Source organism: Rana temporaria, chromosome 2 (assembly GCF_905171775.1).
Source record: "Rana temporaria chromosome 2, aRanTem1.1, whole genome shotgun sequence".
Classification (NCBI taxonomy): domain Eukaryota; kingdom Metazoa; phylum Chordata; class Amphibia; order Anura; family Ranidae; genus Rana; species Rana temporaria.
Genome location: NC_053490.1, coordinates 40,298,838 through 40,316,203, shown reverse-complemented (window position 1 = coordinate 40,316,203; position 17,366 = coordinate 40,298,838). Strand labels below are relative to the sequence as shown.

The window sequence follows — 17,366 nt, the reverse complement described above, 5'->3', positions numbered from 1 at the left end:
ATGAAAATTAGCTGGGGGTCCTGGCGATTAGCTGTAGGAGACAGCCCTATTGATAGCAACTGTCTGCATCCATGGCCGATCCCTTACAGGTAATCGCTGCATAGCATTTACATGGGAGTGGCTGCAATTAGTTGCGGGAGACAACAGCCTCTCAACGCTTTACAGTGGGGATCGAAAGTTTGGGCACCCCAGGTAAAAATTTGTATTAATGTGCATAACGAAGCCAAGGAAAGATGGAAACATCTCCAAAAGGCATCAAATTACAGATTAGACATTCTTATAATATGTCAAAAAAAGTTAGATTTTATTTCCATCATTTGCACTTTCAAAATTACAGAAAACAAAAAAAATGGCGTCTGCAAAAGTTTGGGCACCCTGCAGAGTTAATATCTTGTACTGCCCCCTTTGGCAAGTATCACAGCTTGTAAACGCTTTTTGTAGCCAGCCAAGAGTCTTTCAATTCTTGTTTGAGGTATCTTTGCCCATTCTTTCTTACAAAAGTCTTCCAGTTCTTTGAGATTTCTGGGCTGTCTGTCACGCACTGCTCTTTTAAGGTCTATCCAAAGATTTACAATTATGTTGAGGTCAGGAGATTGTGAAGGCCATGGCACAACCTTCAGTTTATGCCTCTTGATGTAATCCCCCGTGGATTTTGAGGTGTGTTTAGGATCATTATCACTTTGTAGAAGCCATCCTCTCTTTAACTTCAGCTTTTTCACAGATGGCATCAAGTTACCATCCAAAATTTGCTGAAATTGTATTGAATCAATTTTTCCTTCTACTCGTGAAATGTTCCCTGTGCCACTGGCTGCAATACAACCCCAAAGCATGATTGATCCACCCCCATGCTTAACAGTTGGACAGAGGTTCTTTTCATTAAATTCTGTGCCCTTTCTTCTCCAAACGTACCTTTGCTCATTCCGGCCAAAAAGTTATATTTTAACCTCATCGGTCCACAGAACTTGTTTCCAAAATTCATCAGGCGTGTCTATATGTTCATTTGCAAAGTTCAAACGCTGATTTTTGTGGTGAGGACGTAAAAGAGGTTTTCTTCTGATGACTCTTCCATGAAGACCATATTTGTACAAGTATCTCTTTATAGTGGAATAGTGTACCACAACTCCAGTGTCTGCCAGATCTTTCTGGAGGGATCGTGCAGTCAAACGTGGGTTTTGAATTGCTTGTCTCACAATCCTGCGAGCTGTTCTGTCTGATATTTTTCTTGGTCTTCCAGATCTTGCTTTAACTTCCACTGTTCCTGATGACTGCCATTTCTTAATTACATTCCGAACAGAGGATATTGACATCTGAAAACGCTTTGCTATCTTCCTAAAGCCTTCTCCAGCTTTGTGAGCGTCAACTATTTTCACTTTCAGTTTTCTAGACAACTGCTTAGAAGAACCCATGGTGCTGATTGTTGGGGCAAGGTCAGATGAGTCTGGGCATTTAAAACCTTTGAGATTGACATCACCTGTTCTTCCCAGACGATGATTGAGAACAATCCATGACACTGGCATGTCTCAGCTTTGCAAAGGGGGCAGTGCATGCTATAAATTCTGCAGGGTGCCCAAACTTTTGCAGACAACATTTTTTTGTGTTCTGTACTTTTGAAAGTGTAAATGATGGAAATAAAATCTAACTTTTTTTGACATATTATAAGAATGTCTAATCTGTAATTTGATGCCTTTTGGAGATTTATCCATCTTTCCTTGGCTTCGTTATGCACATTATTACATTTTTTTACCTGGGGTGCCCAAACTTTCGATCCCCACTGTAGATGGGGCAGCTTCCTGCAGCTACTCACTGGGAGCCCCCACCCCTGGCGATTTTTCTCGCATTTACATGCTGTTGAGCAGAAACGGAGGTGTAAATGTACCCTTTTTCAGAACTCCAGGAATTAACTTTTCAGCTTGGCTCTATGTAATGTTCTATATCTGATAACCAGAGGGCCGCTTGTGATCTAGTCAACGCTACATATAATGATAGCCATGATCGTGTGGGTACCGCTCCAGTGGCTTCCACATTAACCACAGGAGGTGGGCGTGCATAAACCAAGATGTATATTTAAATGGTCTTTGACCAGGGAGGTTGGATCCTGTGAGGGTCCAGCATTAGCTAGTAGAGAAAAGCATTGATGAAAAGAGAAGAACAGAAAAATATAAAATAAGGGTAAGGTATTGGGTAACCACTGAGCGGAAGAACTTTCATGATTACTTTATGTTAGTGATCCAGTATGTTCTACATGAGTCTTAAGCAATCAGTGCTCATGCAGTGAATCCAGATGCTCCACGTAGATACTTAGGGCCAGATTCACGTCCGATCGTGTATCTTTGTGCGGGTGTAACGTATCTGATTTACGTTACGCCTCCGCAACGTAAACGGGCAAGTGCTGTATTCTCAAAGCACTTTCTCTGTAAGTTGCGGCGGCCTAGCTTAAATCGGCCGGCGTAAGCCCGCCTAATTCAAATTTGGAACAGGGGGGTGTATTTTATGTAAATGTTGTGTGACCCGACGTGATTGACGTTTTTCCCGAATGGCGCATGCGCCGTCCGTGGAATTTCCCAGTGTGCATTGCTCCAAAGTACGCCGCAAGGACGTCATTGGTTTCGACGTGAATGTAAATTACGTCCAGCCCCATTCACGGACGACTTACGCAAACGACGTAACTTTTTCAAATTTTGACGCGGGAACGACGGCCATACTTAACATTGGTACGCCGCACTTACGCCACCATATAGCAGGGGTAACTATACGCCGGGAAAAGCCTAACGTAAACGGCGTAAATGTACTGCGTCGGTCGGGCGTACATTCGGGAATTCGCGTAACTAGCTAATTTGCATACTCGACGCGGAATTCGACGGAAGCGCCACCTAGCGGCCAGCGTAATTATGCACTTACGATACGACGGTGTAACACAGTTACGCCAGTCGGATCTACGGGAAATCTATGTGTAACTGATTCTAAGAATCAGGCGCATAGATACGACCGCGCAACTTAGAGATACGCCGTTGTATCTCGTTTAAGAATCTGGGCCTTAATAGTCAATCTTGTCACAAGGCCGGTTGGGCAGTTCCTCCATGCCTTGTAAAGTTTATTAACCCAATCTTTGATAGTTGGCAAGCCTTCCAAGGTATTGGCATTCTAGCTGCAATTAAAGTGGGATAACCCTAACTACTCTTAAAACTACCCCCTCTCCCCTCAATAAATCACTGTTTGTATGTATCCATGTGGAAAGTGAATCTAATGGAAGTGATTATATAATTATCAATCAGCTGCTGCACTTGCAGGGCTCTAATGAGGAAAATGTCAGGGTATGCATCCCTTTAGATTACATTTTTGTTGCAGGGGATGCCTGAAATATGACTTGTATCTTAATGTAGGCTTCTGGGAAAATAAGTGAGCCAATCACACAAGCAGGAAATTATGGTTCTGGTAGGCAATCTGTACACATCCTGGCTACAGAACGCCTCCAGGTAGCCATATTGCATTTTACAGAAAAAAGAGCTGCTGATTGAAAAGCAAAGGTCATTTTTAATAACATTCGATCACAATAAGACTTGTGTCGCAATTGTATATGCTACATTTGTTTTGTTTTTTATTTGGTATTTTTTTTCCCATTAAAGTGGAGTTACCCTTTAACCGCTTGCCACGTGCCGTACGCAGATATACATCTGCAGCATGGCACGGGCAGGCAAAAGGATGTATGTATGCGTCCCCTTCAAGAAGTCTGTGACTCTGACCGCGGGTCCCGTGGACTCGATGTCCGCAGGCATACCCGCGATCGTGTCACGGTGAGGAAGACGGGGGAAATGCTGATGTAAACAAGCATTTCCCATTCTTCCTAGTGACAGGACAGTGACCACAGCTTCCTGTAATCGGAAGCGGTGATCACTGTCCTGTCACACACAGCCCATCCCCCCTACAGTTAGAAGGCATCCCTAGGGCACTCTTAACCCCTTCAGCGCCACCTAGTGGTTAACCCCTTCACTGCCAGTGTAATTTTCACAGTAATCAGTGCATTTTTATAGCACTGATCGCTGTAAAAATGACAATGACCCCAAAATGTGTCAAAAGTGTCCGATGTGTCCGCCATAAAGTCGCAGTCATGATAAAAATCGCTGATCGCCGCCATTACTAGTAAAAAAAAAATATTAATAAAAATGCCATAAAACTATCCTCTATTTTGTAGACACTTTAACCTTTACGTAAACCTATCAATAAACGCTTATTGCGATTTTTTTTTTACCTAAAATATGTCGAAGAAGACGTATCGTCCTAAACCGAGGAAAAAAAAGTTTTTTTAATATATTTTTTGGGCATATTTATTATAGCAAAAAGTAAAAAATATAGATTTTTTTCAAAATTGGCGCTTTAATTTTGTTTATAGCGCAAAAAAATAAAAACCGAGGTGATCAAATACCACCAAAAGAAAAGCTCTATTTGTGGGAAAAAAGGACGTCAATTTTGTTTGGGATCCACGTCGCACAAACTGCGCAATTGTCAGTTAAAGCGTCGCAGTGCCGAATCGCAAAACGTGGCCTGGTCTTTGATCAGAAAAATGAGTGGTTAAGCATGAATTTCTCCTCATATTTTTTTCATGGCCTCATAATCTATTAAATAACAAAAACATTGTGTAGTGGAACAGTATGGGGAAGATAACAGACCAAGGATAGGAACTATCCAATTTTCACACCATTATGGTCCATACGTTTGTATGGCTTGGCTGGTTGTAGCGGTGGCAGCTGCACCGTCCTGATTAAAAAATGTATCTTCCCACCTAATGAGGTTACATAACAATGACATATCCAGTTTTCCAGGCTGAACACAGTGAACAATACCTTCAGGGGAAAAAAAATAGCTTTCCTGGCAAGTAAGTTCAGAAATCCATACTGATTTCATATTTTTCATTATACCTTATTTACATACAAGAAAATTGTATATTAGAAATTACACAGAAAAAAATTGTAAACGGAAAAAATAATCATAATGCCTACATAAAGTTTTGCTGAAAGGGCAAATACTGTTTTCTTATTAAGTGATGCAAACATGCCAGAGCAGTCACATAATAGATGATATATTGTTAAACTAATGAAGCTGTAGTCTAAGTTGATATTAATTACATATTAGTGACTTATTTCTTATTGCTGTCTGCACCCGGATGCTGGCCAGCTATGCCTCTTGCATTTTTCAATTAAAGAGTATTTTAAAGAATTATTGCACTTTTAGACACACTGGGCTAGATTCACATAGATTAGCGGATCTTTAGATCCGCGTAATCTATCTGATTTACGATCCGCCGGCGCAAGTTTGACAGGCTAGTGCAGTATTCACAAAGCACTTACCTCGAAACTTGCGCCGGCGGATCGTAACTCCCCCGGCGGAATTAAAATTCCGCGGCTAGGGGGAGTGTATTATTTAAATCAGGCGCGTCCCCGCGCCGATCGTACTGCGCCTGCGCCGGCAGCGATTTTTCCCAGTGCGCATGCTCCAAATGACGTCGCTAGTAAAAAAAAACAAACGACGGGCGGGCGTTCGTTTCTGAATCGGCGTATATCCTCATTTGCATATTAGTCGCGAGTAAAACACAAAACGCCACCTAGCGGCCAGCGGAAGATTGCAGCCTAAGATCCGACGGTGTAAGTCACTTACACCTGTCGGATCTAAGGGAGATCTATGCGTAACTGATTCTTATGAATCAGTCGCATAGATCCGACCGTCAGGATCTCAGAGATACGACGCGGTATCAGGAGATACGCCGTCATATCTCTTTGTGAATCTACCCAACTGCATTTTTTCTTTTTGCTACTATGCCTTGATCTAAACCGTCCCACCCTAATCCTCAAAGGGGTTGTCCCCCTAAATAGCTTCCTTTACCTTAGTGCAGTCCTCCTTCACCCAACTCATCCTTCCATTTTTCTTTTAAATGTCCTTATTTCTTCTGAGAAATCCTCACTTCCTGTTATTCTGTCTGTAACTACACACAGTAAGCCTCTTAAGGGTGGAGGGGGCGAGCAGGAGTGTCAAGACGTCCACTTACACACAGCTCCTTTCTCTATCTGCAAAGTAGAGAGTGTCCTGACACTCCTGCTCGCCCCCTCCCCCCTCAATAGGCTTTCTCCACACCAGGGAGAAAGCCTCGCATTACTGTGTGGAGTTACAGACAGAAGAACAGGAAGTGAAGCATTACTGTGTGGAGTTACAGACAGAAGAACAGGAAGTGAGGATTTCTCAGAAGAAATAAGGACATTTAAAAGCAAAATGGAAGGATGAGGTAAGTGAAGGAGGACTGCACTAAGGTAAAGGAAGCTATTTGGGGGGGGGGGAAATCCTTTACCACCCCTTTAAGTTAGCTCAATGGTTTTCTGTGATCAGCACTGGACCTAGAGTAGGGTGACCACATTTCCAAACTACCATCCAGGGACACCCTCCCTTCCCAAAAATCAGCTTGTGTTGTAACGAATTACAGCACAGTGATTGGACACAAGAGGCAGGATTTATGATTTCTCCAATCACAAGCAGGGGGCGGGGATTGTGCACCTCCAGGCATTCCCGGCCAGGACAAGTACTGTCAGTGAGTAAAGCGGTGATGTGGTGGCCTTTTTTGGGGGCATCAGATTGGCCCGGGGGGTGGCTGTGTCAGTTTCATTCCGGTACACTGTATTGTCCTGGAATGAAGGTGCCTGGGACAGAAGTGCAAAATGCGGGACTGTCCCGGGCAATCCGGGACACGTGGTCACCTTAATCTAGAGATACCTTTTTCATATTTCATTGACCTTTCTCTACCCATCTCTTTTCCTTGAGTACATGTCTTGTACATAGTTCGGAACACTTTAGGAAAGCATGTGCTGTACATGAATGATAGTTGCCTGGATTGGAGGCATTAAACCAGTCTGATACAGGGAGCAAAATAACATATTTTTTCTAAACGCCAAGGTATTCTTTAAAATACACCTGGCTTCTATTTCTGTAAACCTTCATCCACTTCCTGTTCAGCCCTGCCATTAGGTTGATGTTCATTGTCAGATACAATTACAAGTTAGAATTGGCTATTGAGCCTGCCACAGCACCTACAAATGTCAAGGATCGTGTCATACAATTGGCAAAAGCTCTACTCGTCTTTGTTGTAATATTGATATATAGGTGTAGATATTGTATATATATAGGGCCAGATTCACAGAAAAAGTACGCCAGAGTATCTGCTGATACTCCGGCGTACTTTCAAATTTGCCGCGTCGTATCTTTTTTTGTAATTCACAAACCAAAATACAACGGCATTTGGCTAAGATCCGATAGGCGTACGGCTTAGTACGGCTTCGGATCTTAGGATGCAATACTTCGGCGACCGCTGGGTGGAGTTTGCGTCGTTTTCCGCGTCGGGTATGCAAATTAGCTGTTTACGGCGATCCACGAAGGTACGCGCGTTCGTCGCATTCTCTTACGTCGTCGCTAGTCGGCTTTTCCCGTCGCAAACTTACGCCTGCTATTTCATGGCTTAGATTTAGACCAACCATGTTAAAGTATGGCCGTCGTTCCCGAGTCGAATTTCAATATTTTTTTTTTGCGTAAGACGTCCGGGAATACGAAAGGACGTAACGCACGTCGGCGTTCAAAAAACACGCCGGGGCGCCATAATTTCGCGCAAAGCACGGCGTGAAATTTCATAACGGAGCATGCGCAGAACGTTTAGCGCGGGAACGCGCCTAATTTAATTGGTACATGCCCCATTTGAATTAGGCGGGCTTGCGCCGGACGGCTTTACGCTACGCCGCCGCAAGTTTGCACGCAAGGCCTTTTCATCACATGATTGTATGTTTTGTGTATATATTTCATTTGTAGTGTGAACCTTGCTAGCCATGACTAAGCACTGACGCCAGTGCGAAACGTTGGCCATACTGATTTTTGTGGGCTTGCAGTGACTGTATGCACAGTTGAAAATAAAGACATCTCTTTTAAAGAAAATTTTGGAGTGCGGCTGTCCAGCTTTTGTTCTTTTGTTTTTTGCCATTACCGCATTGCCAGCACCCTGGTGGTTCAACAACCCCTGATCATCATGAGGCTCATCTGGAGCGGTGAGAATTCTGTCTGTAAGTTTGCACGCAAGTGCTTTGTGAATCAAGCACTTACGATGAAAACTTGTGGCGGAGTAACGTAAAGGGGATACGTTACGCCGCCGTAATTGTTCGTGAATCTGGCCCATAGTGTCGTATTATTGTGTTATAGGTCTAAAATTGATCAGGCCGGATTTCGAACCTGTAATTCAAAGAGACAGGACGAAGTCTAGTTTATACGTCAGACCTGTAATTACATGTTACACATCAAAAGAGGTTTGTCTATTGTCAAATAGTCAAAGACAGGATGAGTTTGTTTTTACACATCAAACCAATCAAACCATTACTCAGATCACATGCAATCTAATTACTTATTAGAGGGGGCTTATTAGTATGCAAGAATGCATACTAATTGGTGACTCCGGCTGGAGTCATTTACCTGCCACTCTAAAAGACAGGATGTGTTTCCTGTCTTTCAGATCAAAGATGACCAATCAAATTGCTCAGCTATTCAATGAACAAGCAATATAATGTTGGGAGTTCTGGTTATCAGATAGAGAATATGTCCCCGGTATATTCTCTATACGGACATGAAGGCACAGATCTAGAAGTAGAGAGAATATATATATTCTCTAAGATGAGACTTTGAATTACTTTGTTGGACTTGTGTATCATCTGTGGAATTTGGACTTTGTATGTTATTGGAAGTTAATTAAATTTGCGTTCTCTGGAGAACCTGTGTTGCTGCGAAACAACTTAATTTATAGTCATCATACTAACATCTAAACATCAATTATCTAACCGGAGTACTGGGCACTATACATCTATATCACTACAGTCTTAGGCCAGTCTTATAAAAAGGTTTACTCACTCATCTGTATATGACACATCTGATTCATAGTAATATTTAAACTACTGTCTTTTACTCTTCTTTTCCAGAAAGATTGTGTAGCCTGCTGACATCACAGTGCAGTCAAGGTTCAGAAATTCTTCCAATTTTCCAGCAGAGAAAAAACCCAAAGTAAGTAAAATAGACAGAGGACATATAGTACCAGGAACAATGGTTATACGAAGAGCGCAAAACCTATAGAGCAAGGAGATTTCATCTTTTATCGGTTTGGTTTGCTGTGGGTTACTGCATTTGGAAAAGATAAATTCCAGACAAAAAAGTAATCAGACGTTATTCTGATAAAAAAATAAAATAATAATAATTATATGTGTTTAAATACAATGCTCAGCATAAATGAGTACACCCCTTTTGAAAAGTACAATTTTATTCGTTATCTCGATGAATAAAAGAACCATTTTTGTAGAACATTTGTTTAGCTCATTACATGAAAGTAAGGTTAATAATATAACTTGGATTACAAAATCTTCAATTTTACTCAAATTAGTTGATGCAAAAATGAATACACCCCACAAAAAAAACTACAACATCTGGTATTTTGTATGACCTCCATGATTTGTAAGCACAGCACTAAGGCCGCGTACACACGATCGGTCCAAACCGATGAAAACGGACTGAAGTTCAGTTTCAGATGGCTGACCGATGGTTAGTACGCAAAAGCATCGGTTCAAAACCCGCGCATGCTCAGAATCAAGTCAACGCATGCTTGGAAGCATTGAACTTCGTTTTTTTCAGCACATCGTGTGTTTTACGTCACCGCGTTCTGACACGATCGGTTTTGAAAACAATGGTGTGTACACACATCAGACCATCAGGCCACTTAAGCGGTGAACCTATGGAAATGGCCCGTCGGACCGTTCTTATCGGTTTGGAACGACCGTGTGTACGCGGCCTTAGTCTTCTAGGCATGGAATGAACAAGTTGGCAACATATTGCCACATCTATCTTTTTCCATTCTTTAACCACTTAAGCCTCGAACCATTTTGTTGCTAAAGTACAGGACTCTTTTTGCAATTCGGCACTGGGTCACTTTAACTGACAATTGCACGGTCGTGCGACGTGGCTCCCAAACAAAATGGACATCTTTTTTTCCCCCACAAATAGAGCTTTATTTTGGTGGTATTTGATCACCTCTGCGGTTTTTATTTTTTGCTCTATAAACAAAAATAGAGCGTCAATTTAGAAAAAAATGCAATATTTTTTTCTTTTTGCTATAATAAATATCCTCAAAAAATATATACAGTACAGACCAAAAGTTTGGACACACCTTCTCATTCACAGAGTTTTCTTTATTTTCATGACTATGAAAATTGTAGATTCAAACTGAAGGCATCAAAACTATGAATGAACACATGTGGAATTATACATAACAAAAAAGTGTGAAACAACTGAAAATATATTTCATATTCTAGGTTCTTCAAAGTAGCCACCTTTTGCTTTGATTACTGCTTGGCACACTCTTGGCATTCTCTTGATGAGCTTCAAGAGGTAGTCACCTGGCGCAGCACCCCATCACTCTCCTTCTTGGTCAAATAGCCCTTACACAGCCTGGAGGTGTGTTTGGGGTCATTGTCCTGTTAAAAAATAAATGATGGTCCAACTAAACGCAAACCGGATGGAATAGCATGCCGCTGCAAGATGCTGTGGTAGCCATGCTGGTTCAGTATGCCTTCAATTTTGATTAAATCCCCAACAGTGTCACCAGCAAAGCACCCCCACACCATCACACCTCCTCCGTCATGCTTCACGGTGGGAACCAGGCATATAGAGTCCATCCGTTCACCTTTTCTGCGTCGCACAAAGACACGGGGGTTGGAAACAAAGATCTCAACTATCGACTCATCAGACCAAAGCATAGATTTCCACTGGTCTAATGTCCATCCCTTGTGTTCTTTAGCCCAAACAAGTCTCTTCTGCTTGTTGCCTTTCTTTAGCAGTGGTTTCCTAGCAGATATTCTACCATGAAGGCCGGATTCACACAGTCTCCTCTTACGAGTTCTAGAGATGTGTCTGCTGCAAAAGGTGGCTACTTTAAAGAACCTAGAATATGAAATATATTTTCAGTTGTTTCACACTTTTTTGTTATGTATAATTCCACATGTGTTACTTCATAGTTTTGATGCCTTCAGTGTGAATCTACAATTTTCATAGTCATGAAAATAAAGAAAACTCTTTGAATGAGAAGGTGTGTCCAAACTTTTGGTCTGTACTGTATAAAAAAAAAAAAAATGTCCTCAGTTTAGGCTGATACATATTCTTCTACATATTTTTGGTAATAAAAATCCCAATAAGCGTTTATTTATTGGTTTGCGCAAAAGTTTTAGCGTCTAAAAAATTGTTTTATGGCATTTTTATTAAAGGAGTTCTCTGACCTAAAACTTTTAACCCCCGCTGTGCCCGGGCTGTAAAAATATACAAAATAAACTTTCACTTACCTGCCTACGATCCCCCGTTGTTCCGATATCGCCGTCCTGTTCTCCGGTCCCGGGCCCCTTCCGCTTCCTGTGTGTCGGTGAATCATAGTGCGCTCAGCCTATCAGCGGCCGCAGCAATGTCCCGTCGCGGCCGCTGATAGGCTGAGCGCACTATGAGTCACCGACACACAGGAAGCGGAAGAGACCGGGACCGGAGAACGGGACGGCGATATCGGAACAACGGGGGATCGTAGGCAGGTAAGTGAAAGTTTATTTTGTATATTTTTACAGCCCGGGCACAGCGGGGGTTAAAAGTTTTAGGTCAGAGAACTCCTTTAATATTTTTTTTTACTAGCAATGGCGGCGATCAGCGATTTTTATCATGACTGCGACATTATGGCGGACACTTTTGACACCATTTTGGGACCATTGTAATTTTTACAGCGATCAGTGCTATAAAAATGCACTGATTACTGTGAAATGACATTGGCAGTGAAGGGGTTAACCTGTAGGGGGCGCTGAAGGGGTTAAGTATGACCTAAGGGAGTGATTCTTACTGTGTGGGGACTTGGCTTGGCGTGTGACGTCACTGATCGTCGTTCCCTATGACAGGGAACAGACGATCAGTGACACTTTCACTAGGAAGAACAGGGAAAGGTTTGTTTACACTTACCTCTCCCCGTTCTTCAGCTCTGTGATTGGGTCCACGGTTCCTGCAGGCGAGGTCACGGAGCTCACGACCGGATTGTGAGCGCACGACTGGGCTCTTTAAAGGGGACGTACCTGTATGTGCTTATGCCCAGCCGTGACGATCCGCCGACGATAACGTCGTTAGGCGGTCCTTAAGTGGTTAAGAATGACCTCTTTTAGAGCCTGGATGCTGGATGGAGAGTGATGCTCAACTTGTCTCTTCAGAATTCCCCATAGGTGTTCCCCGATTGGGTTCTGATTAGGAGACATACTTGGCCACTGAATCACTTTCACTCTGTTCTTCTTCAGAAATGCAACAGTGGCCTTAGATGTGCGTTTTGGATCATTGTCATGTTGGAAAAGAGCACAACGACCAAGGACACGGAGTGATGGTAGCATCTTCTCTTTCAATATAGAGCAGTAAATCTGTAAATTCATGATGCCCTCAATGAAATGCAGCTCCCGACACCAGCAGCACTCATGCAGCCCCACAGAAGGACACTGCCACCACCATGTTTCACTGTAGGCACCATGCATTTTTCTTTGTACTCCTCACCTTTGCAACCCCATACAGTTTTGAAGCCATCAGTTCCAAAAACATTTATTTTGGTCCCATCACTCCAAAGTAGTCCTAGTAGCTTTTTTCAGCCTGGGCCCTGGCAAATTCTAGGCTGGCTTTTTTGTGCATGGGCATCAGAAGAGGCTTCCTTCGTGGAAGACACCCATGCATGCCATTCCTCTGCAGTGTACACTGTATTGTGTCATGAGAAACAATCACCCCAGTTTGGCTTTCTATTTTATTTGTTAATTGCAATGAAATTGCATAGCGATTTTTTTCAACCCTTCTCATCAGAAAACGCTCCTGTCTAGGTTTTACCTTTCATGGACATCTCTGTGAGATGGTTGCAGTTCCATCGTTATTACATTTTTATATCACTTTAGCACGTTTGTGGGAAAAAACGATCGTTAGTAGGCACAACCATCGGTTAAAAATCCACGCATGCTCAGAATCAAGTCGACGCATGCTCGGAAGCATTGAACTTCGTTTCTTTTCAGCACGTCGTTGTGTTTTACGTCACCACGTTCTGACACGATCGTTTTTTTAACCGATGGTGTGTAGGCGCGACGGACCATCAGTCAGCTTCATCGGTTAACCGATGAAAACGGTCCATCGTTCCGTTCTCATCGGATGGACTGATCGTGTGTACGTGGCATAAGTATAGACCAAAGCTTAAGAAAGTATCTTCACAACTGATTACAAAGAAAATATTTTTCTCAGAGGTACCTGATTTGAAGAACGGCACCTGACAGGTTACTTACATTATGGGAGCATTAAAGTGGAGTTCCACCCATAAATATAACATTACATCAGTAGTTTTATAAAAATGTCATTAGTCCCTTTAAGAAAAAAACATTTTGTTTTTAGATGCCTTCAAAGTGTTGTTGCTAGGCAGAATAGTTAATCTTCCCTCTTCCTGCACCTAGGTGCTTAAGCTTCCTAACCTACACCGCACAGACTCCTGGGAATGTAGTGGGTGTAACTTTCCAGGAGTCTGTGCACTCCCCAGTCTCGAAGAATCATGTGACTTGGACAGTACAGGTGCTGAAACCTGATCTGAAACCTATTACAATGCTTGTGCAGCACTGAGCATGTGCGAGATCTGCAAGACTGAAATCCAGGAAGTCATACAGTCTGGCTTCATGATGCTCACACTTAAGATGGCCCCAGTCAATTTCTATTTTATAAAGTGTCTAAATGCTGTAACAACCTAACAAAACGGACCTTAGTTTACAGACTAACTTTACTAGAATACATTAAGCTTGTGTATTACAGGGGTATTTATATTTAAAAAGTGAAATTGTGGCCGGAACTCCGCTTTAAATATTGGCTCTCTTTTTTGAGCCTTCAAGATCCCTCTGATAAAGCCACATGGTACTCCATCATCAGGGACACTGACTCCATGGCTTGGAAGAAAAAAAAAACATGCCTTGTATTGTGGAAAATGTATAACTGAACATTATAAAGTCATAATTTAACACCAGTTTATTGTGCATATTATTCCATGATTTATCTGCACAAAGAACAACTTATTACAAAGAATGAATAGCAGAAATTGGATTGCAAAGGGTTCACAGCCAGTGATATTAGTTCCTAGTAAAGTCTATATCCAAAGAATAATAGACCCAAATCTATAACAAGTCTTTGTAAATATATGTATATCATAAATATTAATATTCCTGATCTTTTTCATCCATAAATTCATAAGCAGCACTGCCACCTCAACACTGAATTACATGCCGTAGTGCAATTGCAAATCAACTATGATTCATACATAACAACAAAGAGTCAAGGCCATACATACTGTATATAAATATAAACCAAAGTATTCAGGCTATCAGTTTGACAGACTTCTCTGAAATATCAATTGTATTTCAAAGTAGGAAGAGAAAAAAGAAGAGAAAAATTGAGTATACATGCAGCGAGTCCTTTCTGAATAATTGGTGCCACAATTGCTATATTGTTCATCACTATTTACAATGCACAACACAGGAACTGTGCAACACTGGAAACACTCACAACATGGAATATACAAAAAACCCTCATGTAAGGGTGTACACTAAAAAAGACATACCGTATTTATCGGCGTATAACGCACACCTTTTCCCCCTTAAAATCAGGGGAAAATCGTGGGTGCACGTTATATGCCGACCCTCGCTGTCTCTGAGCGCCGCCGACAAAGCCCGATCAGAGCCGAGTGTACTGCGCACTCGGCTAGGCTCGGCCACACTCAGGCTCCACCCGCAGCCACGCGAGAGGAGCCGAACACACCGGAAATCTGGCTCTGCACAGCTCGACTGAGGCGCCAAATTCAAACACACAACACTGCAACCCCCGGCAGACGGACGCGACGGACACCGACTAGGCTGGACGGACCGGCAGACGGACGCGATGGACACCGACTAGGCTGGACGGACCCCGCGCAAGGCCGCAGAAGGCCGCCGATGGACGCCAACATCAGACGGACCCCGACAAGGCTGAGCATCCAAAATGTAAGTTTTTTCCTAAACTTCCCTTCTAAGCTTGGGGTGCGCGTTATACGCCGGCGCGCGCTATACCCCAATAAATACGGTACTTAAAAAAAACAACTATAAAAACTCTAACCAGCCTTTTTCATTGGGATATGTGGAAACCTAGGGTTCATCCAGCAATTGCTTGTGGTTCCCTGAGCAGTGGGGGGTTAAAGGGGTTCTAAAGGTTTGTTTTTTACTTTCTAAATAGGTTCCTTTAAGCTAGTGCATTGTTGGTTCACTTACCTTTTCCTTCCATTTCCCTTCTAAATGTTTTTTTTCTTTGTCTGAATCTCTCACTTCCTGTTTCTCCTCAGTAAGCTTGCCCCCATCATCCGAGCCGTTCTAGACAGCGTGCTCGCCCCCTCCTTTGGGACTACATCCCTGCAGGGAGACACTGGGCCAGATTCTCGTACATTGCGGCGTAGCGTAAGCTATTTACACTACGCCGCCGCAACTTACTGGAGCAAGTGCCGTATTCTCCAAGCACTTGCTCCGTAATTTGCGGCGGCGTGGTGTAAATGGCCTGGCGTATCCCCGCACAATTCGAAGGGGGCGGCTTGTATTTAAATTAAGCGCGCCCCCGTGCCGAACGAATTGCGCATGCGCCGGCCTTAAACGTAGGCCACTGCGCATGCTCCGTAGTACGCCGCAAATACATTGGTTGCGACGTGAACGTAATTAACGCACAGCCCTATTTGCGACGAGTTACGTAAACGACAGAAAAACCCGACGCTGTCCCGACGGCCATACTTAACATGGCATACGGCGAACCGACGTAAGGTTACCCCTCATATAGCAGGGGTAACCTTACGCTTACGGAAACTACGGAAACTACGGCGAAGCGGTGCAAAAACGTTCGGGAATCGGCGTATCGGCTCATTTGCATATCCGATGCTGAAATGGACGTAAACGCCACCTAGCGGCCAGCGTAGTATTGCATTTAGGATCCGATGGTGTAAGTGACTTACACCAGTCGAATCCTAGCCTAATTCCAGCGTATCTTGTTTTGAGAATACAAAACAATGATACGCCGGCGGGATTTTCGAATTACGCCGGTGTATCTGTAGATACACCGGCGTAATTCTTTTGAGAATCTGGCCCACTGTCTTCAGACAAAGAAAACATTTTTTTAGAAGGGAAATCAAAGGAAAGGGTAAGTGAACCAACAATGCACTAGCTTAAAGGAACCTATTTAGAAAATAAAAAACAAACCTTTAAAACCCCTTTAATGGTGGATTCATTTCCCCTCAGACATTATCTGTATAGTTCCAATCCCTTGTCATTTACAAAACACTCTATGCTGACCAACAATGTACCAATTCTTTCTTTCTTTTGACCAGCAGAGCAAGGGAGCACCCTACCCATTGACCATTAATATAAGGGAGCACCCTACCCATTGACCATTAATATAAGGGAGCACCCTACCCATTGACCATTAATATAAGGGAGCACCCTACCCGTTGACCATTAATATAAGGGAGCACCCTACCCGTTGACCATTAATATAAGGGAGCACCCTACCCGTTGACCATTAATATAAGGGAGCACCCTACCCATTGACCATTAATATAAGGGAGCACCCTACCCATTGTCCATTAATATAAGGGAGCACCCTACCCATTGTCCATTTATATAAGGGAGCACCTCTGCCACTGACCACTAATGTAATTAATTCCTGTCTCCCTGACCACTATTGTAAGGGGGAACCCTCTCATTAGTCACTAAAGTAAGGTATCCCCTCTCCCACTGTCCAATAATGCAAAGCACCGTCTTTCCCACTGACCACTACTGTATGAGGCACTTCTCCTATTGACCATTGATGTAAGGGGACATCTCTCACTGGCCACTGTCTTTGATTTCCAATGTAATGGGACACTTTGTTAGGCTTCATGTTCATGGATGTTTTTTTAAACGGGCTGTAAAGCTAGTACAGACGCCAGGAAAAACGTGGCGTTTTAAACACGATTTGTTCTGCGTTTTGCATTGAATTTAATGCACGTTTTGCCGCGCTAGTTTTCAGACGTGTTTTTCTCTCTCTATATTTGAATAGAGGTCGCACCAGAAGTCGGATCAAGATGATCCGACTTTTGGGGGGCGACTCGTGTGCGGAGATTCTTGAAGGGGAACCCGCGCAAATTAAAAAAAAATTGCGTGAGGTTCCCCCCAGGATAATACCAAGCCCTTCGGTCTGGTATGGATCTTAAGGGGAATCCCCCACATTCATTTTACTAAATT

At 43.0% G+C, this 17,366-nt stretch overlaps 1 protein-coding gene across 5 annotated transcripts in view; it reads left to right on the top strand.

The window, feature by feature from the left end:
* The window catches only part of NOX4 (NADPH oxidase 4), a 333,977-nt gene that overhangs the window by 224,499 nt on the left and 92,112 nt on the right, over positions 1–17,366 (top strand). For all 5 annotated transcript variants that reach the window (XM_040340122.1, XM_040340120.1, XM_040340119.1 and 2 more), the window contains one exon: positions 8,988–9,069. In XM_040340122.1, the coding sequence (XP_040196056.1) occupies positions 8,988–9,069 (82 nt within the window). The remainder of the gene's footprint in view (positions 1–8,987; positions 9,070–17,366) is intronic.